At 44.3% G+C, this 9,280-nt stretch overlaps 1 protein-coding gene across 1 annotated transcript; it reads right to left on the bottom strand.

The window, feature by feature from the left end:
• Positions 1 to 364: 364 nt before the first annotated feature.
• On the bottom strand, positions 365 to 9,033 carry vim (vimentin). The gene is made up of 9 exons (XM_020509115.2): positions 8,312 to 9,033; positions 7,633 to 7,693; positions 5,012 to 5,107; positions 4,249 to 4,410; positions 3,176 to 3,301; positions 2,549 to 2,769; positions 2,114 to 2,157; positions 1,187 to 1,269; positions 365 to 967 (listed from the first exon to the last, which is right to left on the bottom strand). Exons 1-9 carry the CDS (start codon positions 8,863 to 8,865, stop codon positions 926 to 928), a joined length of 1,389 nt encoding a protein of 462 aa, XP_020364704.1. The 5' UTR covers positions 8,866 to 9,033; the 3' UTR covers positions 365 to 925.
• Between the last annotated feature and the right edge of the window lie 247 nt (positions 9,034 to 9,280).

Here is a 9,280-nt window from a genome sequence, read left to right as displayed (position 1 = left end):
AAGTTATGGAATTGAAATTAGTGAATTGGAAAAACATTTCAATCTTCAGAATTCCATATTTTTACATTTCCCATGATGAAATGAATGCACTTAGTATCAACTATTGACTGCAGGATTTGTTTTAAATCATTTCAACTTATCTAAATCTCCAGTGTAGCTAGGCTGTCTGAACACTGACATGATCAGCCTGGAGGAATTGAATTTAAAATTGTCAGTGATAATATTGACTTGGAAATTAATTCACCTAACATAGGAATTGAGACTGACCTGGAATTTGAATTAAATGGAATTAAACAAAGAGTACTTTGGCCATAAAACTCGAAGAAAAAAAAAAAGAGTATAATTCAAGACACCTCAGAATAAATGTTATTTTCCTCAAAGCTTTATTGACTTACAGAAGCGTTGACAGTTGTGTTGGTCTCGTTTGTGTACATGAAACAGTGCTTCAATCCTTCCCATGATTTTGGTAAATTAGAATAGAAAAAAAACAGCCATTGCTCAAAGTGTTGCTATGGTCTAAGTCTAACAGCGCAAGTGTAAACTAGACTCAGTGTGGTTGCATCACAAATGACACCCTATTCCCTTAGTGCACTACTTTTCACTAGAGCCCTATAAAAAGGTAGAGCACTATAACATGAAAAAATAAGTGTCATTTGAGAATTGCCCAGTGTCTGTGGTCAAACAGAAACATTCAGTAAAGCTGGTTTCATCTCCTCTAAACAGTGTCTATCCTACCTAGCAACACCCCTACCATCAGCAAGTACCCTAACATGTCATAAAGGCACTTTTAAAGCTGTTTTTGTTTAGTTTTACTCACAAACAGAAATATCCCATTTTGCCTTCTCATCCCCAGACAGTGTATTTTCCCCCCAGTATGCTGCTGCTAACTATTTTCTCTTCTCAATAGAGACATGCTATGTGATGTTCACTCCAAGTCATCATGGTTCTGGGTGGACTCATTGATCACCTGAAGAGGAGAGGGAGGTTATAGTGAGTATGGCAACACTTTACAGGTATAACGCATTATAACTTGTCATAAGAATGTATGTGCCTTTGTGATGTCTTAGTATCAGGCCACAGTGGACTTGTGTCTAACATGAAAGTCGAACGGACAGACTTTCAACTCGGCCGTCACTGATGTTATGCATTCTTAATTCTATAGACTTAAATGGAGTCTAGTACTTACATGACCATCTCTAGTTTCAATGGTCTTGATCACAACCTTCTTTGACATGTTGTCAATCATTGGTCTTGCCTCCAGCATGGATTCTGCAATAAGACAAAATATTAAATAGAGTGCAACTTGGATAAAATGATATTGAAATGTTCCACTCAGGCCTCCCGGGTGGCGCAGTGGTTAAGAGCGCTGTACTGCAGCGCCAGCTGTGCCAGAGATTCTGGGTTCGCGCCCAGGCTCGGTTTTAACCGGCCGCGCCTGGGAGGTCCGTGGGGCGCCACACAATTGGCCCAGCGTCCCCCGGGTTAGGGAGGGGGTTGGCCCGGTAGGGATGTCCTTGTCTCATCGCGCACCAGCGACTCCTGTGGCGGGCCGGGCACAGTGCGCGCTAACCAAGGTTGCCAGGTGCACGGTGTTTCCCCCGACACATTGGTGCGGCTGGCTTCCGGGTTGGATGTGCGCTGTGTGGCTTGGTTGGGTTGTGTATCGGAGGACGCATGACTTTCAACCTTAGTCTCTCCCGAGCCCATACGGGAGTTGTAGCGATGAGACAAGATAGTAGCTACTAAAAACGATTGATACCACAAAATTGGCGAGAAAACAGGGTATTTTTTTTAATAATTTTTTTTACAAATGATAAAATGGCCACTCAATACAACACCATATTATTAACCTTTCTAGTCAAATCGGTAACTGAATTGAATTATTGCATACAACCTTTATGTCGCCATATAAGCAGTTACAATTTCTTTGAGAAGGACTTTCAGAATCCCATCTATCCATAATTGAAAGGCTCAACTGCATCACTCGGAGGCTATATGAGGCTAGTGCTGCTGGTTACCTGGTGAAGTTGTCAAGCTAGTGTTAAGTATATCCTCACAAGTAACATTCCCACAAGAGGTAGTGCTCTGTTCTAAAGCTTTAAAGGGAACCTACCTCTCAGGTTAAATGATGAGAAGTTGGGCATGGGAGTGGTAATTCTAGGAGGGATGAAGAGACAGAGGGGGTAGATAGAGAAGGAAAAGCGCATTAGACACAGCTTGACGTCTGAAGTTGAGAAACTGGCATACAAACCACTGAAACACTAATCTTCCTTACAGGCCCGTTTAATACGCTTATCTACAGTCCAGAGGAGAACACAAGATAAAACCTTTTGTTTCAGTCTTGACTCATCTGTCTCTTGTATAAGCCACCATAAACACTGAAATACACATAGTGGACAAACACCAACAGGGAAATATATTTCCCTATATACATACACACACCTCCCCCTTTCCCCCCTCATTCTCTGCCCTCTACTTTCTCTGCTTATGTCACATGCTCCCCTCTCCCTCCAGCAGCTTGGTAGGCATCTGTCCATCATGACCTCACCTGCTCTCTTCTCCCTCCAGCAGCTTCCTGTAGGTGGCGATCTCTATGTCCAGGGCCATCTTGACGTTGAGAAGGTCCTGGTACTCTCTGAGGTGACGGGCCATCTCATCCTTCATGTTCCTGATGTCGTCTTCCAGGCGAGAGATGGTGTCCTGGAAGTTATTAGCCTCGCAGCCAAAGCTCTCCTCCAGCTCCCTCATCTGACGCTCCATGGACTCATTCTACACATAGGTTGATAAGAGATGACTGAGATGACTGATCGTCTCAGGTCATTGTCTGATGCTACACATTTCAAAATTATCTGCAAGGACACTTCCAGAAATTCCGTTAACATTGTATTGCATCTGGGTTGTTAAAGTCAAGTCTTGGGAGGACACCAGAAGGCACTCAGTCAGCAGAGGTGGTTTTGCTAATCTATTTTTTGCATTCAACCACTCATTTCATTAAAGTTGCATTTCATCAAGAGATTCTGCCAGTACTCCTCACTCTAGTAGTACACTACATTTCCTCTGGAGTGAGACGTCGGGTTTGCTGGAGACTCACGAGCGAGGCCCTTTGCTCCACTAGGAGCTGAAAGGAATAAGGTAAAGTCAGTCAATAGAGGAAGTGAACAGGGAAAGTACTTACAGTTCCTTTGAGAGAATCCACCTCACAGGTTAGGGCCTGTACCTGACGCCTGTACTCGTTAGCTTCCTGCTTGGCCTGCCGGATGGCATCGGTGTTACGGTTTGCAGCCTCCGACAGGTCAGCAAACTGAGGGGGAGAGATAAAGATAGATGGGCGTGGGAAAGAGAGCGGGCAGAGAGGCCTTGTTAGCCATCATTGGAGATTAAGGCTTTTTAATTAGCCTTAATTGATGTGTGGGAGTCTCAGAGGCAAGGGGATATAGACAGAAGGTGAGCATGAGCAAGAGAGGGACTTGTGAGAAAACTCTGCTCTACTCCTGAACCCTGAGATTAAAAGCTGAACGCTCAGCCTCTTTCTCACCCAGGCTGTAAGCCCAGACGTTTAGCCTTAACGCAAAACAGGCAATTTGTCTCTCGCTCTCTGAAAACACTTCTACAGCATTAGAGAAATCACTTTGTATTACCTTTTATCCAATATACATTGTCCTCAAATGTTTCCATTTAGTTTTCCATGGAGAAGATCAATATGCTTTAGAGCAACGCACCCTGCGGTCACTCACAGACCATTATCATTGACTCAGTGAGTGGTCAGCTGTCCACTCAATCCACTGAGCCCTACAGCACCATCTGGCCTGTTAGGAGACTGAAAAGCTAATCCTACAAGGAATAGCCCTGCTAGACATTTCTACTCTGTCATCCCTAGAGCAATCACTGCTGCACCTGCACACCAGAACTGCTACTGTGCTTTGTCATGGTAGGACAGCTTTAGATTCATAAAACAGTCAACTAAATAGCATTTGCAATCAATCTTCAAAGATTTAAAACCCTGATGTTGTTCGGCTCCATAGCAAGACACTAGCCTACTACGTCCTCTCAAAGTATAAACGTTCCTTGTGATTAGTGACAGACGGGGCCAAAGAGACACGAAGCCAGTGTGAGGGATTGAACGACAGGTGGAGGACAGACAGTGTGAGGGGGACACAGATGCATCCCAAATAGCACCCCCATTCAGTGCACGACTTTTGACCAAAGCCATTTGGGACACAGCCATGGTGTGAGTGAGGGGGTACTGACCTTGGACTTGTACCAGTCTTCAGAGTCCTGGAGGTTCCTGCTGGCCAGGGTCTCGTACTGCACACGCACGTCCCTCAGGGCAGCCGTCAGATCAGGCTTGGCAACATCCATATCAATCTGGACATGCTGATCCTGGATCTGTGCCTGCAGCTCAGCAACCTCCTACAGAGTGGATAAAGGAGAGGGACGGTTACAATACTGACTCTTAGATCAGAAGATTACCTCAATGGCTAACGTCCAATAATGTAGCGTGGTCACAGGTGTGTTTGTTACAGTATACTCAATGTAGATGGGTTGTTGAGTAACTTGATGTATATTCAGCCAAACCCCTTCAAAAAGGTATATTTCAAATTGATTTTGCTGTTGAACTTCCTGGGGGGGCGGGGGGGGGGGGGGCTTCCTCCTTGATCTAAGTCTTTGCTCCACCTGCCATGCATTTATCCTCTAGACAGTAAATCCCAGACTTCCGATCCGCTGAGAGTGTGTAATCACCATGGCAATGACCCTGCTGGCCAGGCCAATACCATGATCCTCTTAGGCCTTTATGACGGCGGAGATGGTCGGACACAGACTCTCCGAACTTGGCACAGGTGGGGGTGTAAGGTTAGATGGACAGACTTAAGTGACAACACCATGGTCATCTGTGAAGTCTGTCGGGACAGGTGAGACACTTGGTCATTCAGCTTCCTAATAAACACAATCCATTGGGACAGGTGTGGGTCTCAGGTAAGGTTGGAGATGTTAACCACTGTTATAGTCTCACCTCATCATGCAGCTTCCTGAGGAAGATGATTTCCTCCTGAAGAGACTCCACCTTCCTCTCCAGGTCCAGACGAGCAAGGGAGGCATTGTCCACATCCTACACAGTAAAAATGTAGTACAAAGTTTTACATCACATTCTAGATCCCGTACAGTGGCATTGCAGAAAATAGTGGTCCACATGGCATAAATGGGCCACTGTAGCGCAATCGGTGGAGCATGGCACTTACGATGCCTGGATAGTGGGTTCAAACCTGGGCCCACCTGTACATAAAATGTTTGGATAAGAGTCTAAATGGCATAGAAAGAGTTTCATGCAAAAAATCTACACATTTTCACAAATGTTGGTAAATTAGCCTTTGTTCTTTAAATAATTAAATAGTGAAAAAACATTTATCTAATCATGGGATGGGGTTGTTCAATGACATATATTTGTTTGAAATCACTTGAGAGTTATGTCATAGCAAAATGCTATATCCACCTCACTCTCAAAGACAAGTTCAGTCAACTAACAAATAAGTAATTTTCAATAAAGAAATGTACAAATTATACACGTGACAATTTGTTATAATTCAATAACGTCATGAGTCATTTAGCAGGTGGTCTTATCCAAAGGGATTTACACTAAGTGCATTCATCTTAACATCGATCGCTAGGTGTGACAACCAGTCAAAAATACAGGACACAAAACATTCCATGTCAGGTAAACAATGGCTATATAGCATTTTGCCAACAAAAAAAAAAGCACCTAATATATACTTTTTTTTTTTGCACACACATGGAGCAATCATTTCTGATGAAAAAACACAAATGTGAAAAGTGTGTATAGCATTTTGGAAATACTAATATATTATAGAATATACCTTTAATCAATCTTCCAAATCCAGAGACATGGTCTCCTTATCATGTCTCAGGTAACTTCAGTACAATGCATTGTATTACACCCACATTTTTCACATCTTGAAGGCCTGTCAGTGCTGATCATCTTGAGCCAAACTCCCAGCTTCCTGTATACTATGGCATTAAATCACACAGAAGCAGTTGTTTCCTGTATTTAAAAACCCTAATGAAGAATAAGTGAACAAGCAGCGTAGTTACTGGGGGAAAATAATCAGTCAGGAATATATATATATTTTTTAAATCAATTAAAAAAATATATTTAAACAAATATATATATTTTTTAATATTAAAAAAAAAAAAAAAAAAACTCAATTTATAAGTATTCCCAGCATAAGTGCGTTACTGCTGGACACACATACAGATTGCTGGCTTCTGGTCTCGGCGCTGTCACCCTCTGGCCCGGATGTGGAGAGCCCTTGTTGCCAGCGCCAGATGTACTTGAACAAACAGTCAGTTTGTCTGCTGCCTGCCGGCCGACCAGTGTGCAGAGGTCAGTCAGTGCCGCTCACCCACCCCTCATCCCCACCACTGGTACCGCCCACCCAGACAACAGCTTGCTTTGTCATTTAACCCACAACCCCCCTCTCCATCGCCTCATCAACAGAACAGAAACAATGGCATTGGAGAATCAGCTTTCCTGCCATAGTTTCCGACTGGGACAAAGCTGTCCATTGAGCTCTGTGTTTAAAACACAGACAGTGACACGGTGGCTGGCCCGGACCAGACCGGGCCTGGATGGAGGAGAGCTGCTGTGGACCTTCCTCTGTTCGGTTCTGACAGACCTGTCAACAGCTGGGTTCTTGTAACATTATATTTGACAAACCCACTAAGTGTTCCCACGGGCAATTCCCCAAGGGGAGAACAAATGGATAAAAACACAATGAGGCTAGAAAGTGGCATCTTGATGAGGTATATACAGAATTCTAAGAATAGGGATTAGGTTGCGTATATGTTATCAGGGAGCTCCACTCGAGTTCATGTTCTCGCCAAAACGAAGTTGTATTGCTCATTTGAATGGGACTGCATTCTGAACAGGGAGCCCACTGAGGTGTAAGAGAGGATCGATAACCACCAAGGTCCTCAGTAACAAAGCTGCTCCTCACTGCAAAGCCACCAAATTAATGAAAACCAATGGAGATTTTAACTAAATCCCCAAAATACCTTCTAAAATGTCTAGATTAACACTTGAGTAGCAGCATGAGCCCACAGGGCCCACTTGAGTAGCAGCATGAGTGGAAAGGCACAATCATTCTAATGTAAACTGCACACACTTCCCTCCATGAGTGAACAGCAAAAACATTTTTATTTTACCAGGGTGTGCCACTGAGACAAATGTCTCGTTTGCAAGGGAGCCCTGCATCTTACAATTACATAGACACACACTCATGTCAAAATGACTTGTCAAATGGAGTTGGATGCAACACACCCAACATGGCTGGCTGTTCCGAGAGATTGTCACTGGAGGTGAAACATCTCTACATGGGACCTATGCTACCACGCAAAGCAACAGGCATGAAGTTTATCGTCACATTTCAAAAGACATGCTTTAGTAGGAAAAAACTATCACAAGTACTCAGTATGAAATGAACAGGACTATGTCGTTTACTGTTGAAAATAAAGAGATGGAGTCACACATGTATAAAAAAAATTGTTTGTTGCATTTACAAATTTTTTAGATGAATGAAACAAATGAAGGAGTACTGTGAATGGGACTTTCTACCATACCTGTCTGAAGCTCTGCAGGTTGTGCTCTGCTTCCTCTTTCTGGATCATCTCATCTTGGAGCCTAAGAATAGCATTGGAGTGTATTATATAATGCATTTCAATTGCCACACCCACATTTGGCGAGGAAGTCCTGGAGTATGGAAGGCCGTGGTGCTACTCTTGAGTTCGACTGTAATATCACCATAACATCTAGAGTCTTTTATCTGAGGTTACTTTCACCAATAACTTACTCTTTGCAGTCGGCTACAACGTTATATGCCTTCTTTGGCATATATGATTATCTGAAGTACAAGAAAGGAAAATCGTTCCCCTTTCTTTAAAAACAGCTAAAATAGTCTAATAGAAAGTTGCAATTGGAAGAATGAGCTCATTTAAGTATTTCGTGATTGCATAATATGTTCAGTGCAAAACTGCATCCAGGCCTTGAGTGAAGAGCGCTTAAAAAGCCCGTAATCTGCGTGTAGTTCTGGGGCTGTGGGCTAATGGCTTTACAAAGAACTAAAGAATGGATGGGCCGTTGCCAAGAGAAACATTTGGGGGAAATAATGCATGTATTCCAACAAAGGTATGGAGAAACAAACTGAAAAGGGACGTGTAGTGCATTAATAGCTCATATAGTCCCTCAGCGATGGGGGGGGGGGGGGGGACATTTAGAAAATTAAATACAGTCGTTGCCTACTTCTCTCTGAGCCTCTCGATGTCCTCTCCCATGTTGTCCCGGTCCACTTCGACATGGGCTTTCTCATTGGTGAGCTGGTCCACCTGCCTCCGCAGATCCCTCATCTCATCTTCGTACAGATCCCCGATACGGGACGCGCCTTTGCCCTTTAGCTGTTCCAGCTCCGCTAACAGGATCTTGTTTTGCTGCTCCAGAAAGCGCACTTTGTCGATGTAGCTGGCGAACCTGTCATTGAGGTGCTGCATCTCCGCCTTCTCGTTGGTCCGGTTGGCTTTGAACTCCGAGTTGATGGCATCGGACAGGGCGAAGTCCACCGTATCCGACGAGAGCCGGGGCATCGGGGCGCTGCTGCGAAGTCGGACATTCTTGGAGGCGTAAATGCTCGGCGGAGCGGAGGAGACGCTGTAGGACATCCGAGAGGAGCGCACCGGGCTCGAGTACTGGCGGCTAGACAAGGTGGACCGAGCCATCCCGACACTGGGCCGTCCTTCGCCGCCGAACATCCTCTTGTAAGAGGATGAAGAGGTGGTTTGCCTGTTGGTTGTCCGGTTCATATTGTAATCCTTTGGTCCCTAAGGTTTATTCTTTCTTCAAAAAGCGGTGTAAATGCCTTCTCTGAAATTGGACTTCCACTTCAGTGTGTGATGAAACCTCTGAACAGTACTACCCCAGCGAGAACTCTGCAGTTGACCAATGTCGGATTTTATAGTCCACTCCTTTATGCAAATCACATGTGGGTGTGATTGACGAAGGCCGGAGCCTACCAGTGAAAACACTGGTATGCGCGCTCATGGCATTAGGCCATTCTTCTATTGTCCGGTAGAGCCTTTTGTTCGGAGGTTGTTTTTTCCCAGTTGCCATTTGGCAAAAGCCAGGACACATCCACAGAGACACAAAAAGTGTTTACTGATGGGCCTTACTGTTTTAAATATAGCCTATAGGAGACTTCGCATGTAAGGGTGTGCCGTC

This window comes from Oncorhynchus kisutch, linkage group LG18 (genome assembly GCF_002021735.2).
Source record: "Oncorhynchus kisutch isolate 150728-3 linkage group LG18, Okis_V2, whole genome shotgun sequence".
In the NCBI taxonomy this organism is placed as follows: Eukaryota; Metazoa; Chordata; class Actinopteri; order Salmoniformes; family Salmonidae; genus Oncorhynchus; species Oncorhynchus kisutch.
This window is presented reverse-complemented; position numbering and strand designations above follow the sequence as displayed.

Excerpts from the sequence above, each read along its gene's own strand:
- vim (XM_020509115.2), bottom strand. The coding sequence starts at position 8,865 with ATGAACCGGACAACCAACAGGCAAACCACCTCTTCATCCTCTTACAAG. Across the intron at positions 4,411-5,011 it reads TCAGGAAGCTGCATGATGAG|GAGGTTGCTGAGCTGCAGGC; the intron begins GTGAGACTATAA and ends TCCACTCTGTAG. Across the intron at positions 3,302-4,248 it reads AAGACTGGTACAAGTCCAAG|TTTGCTGACCTGTCGGAGGC; the intron begins GTCAGTACCCCC and ends TCTCCCCCTCAG.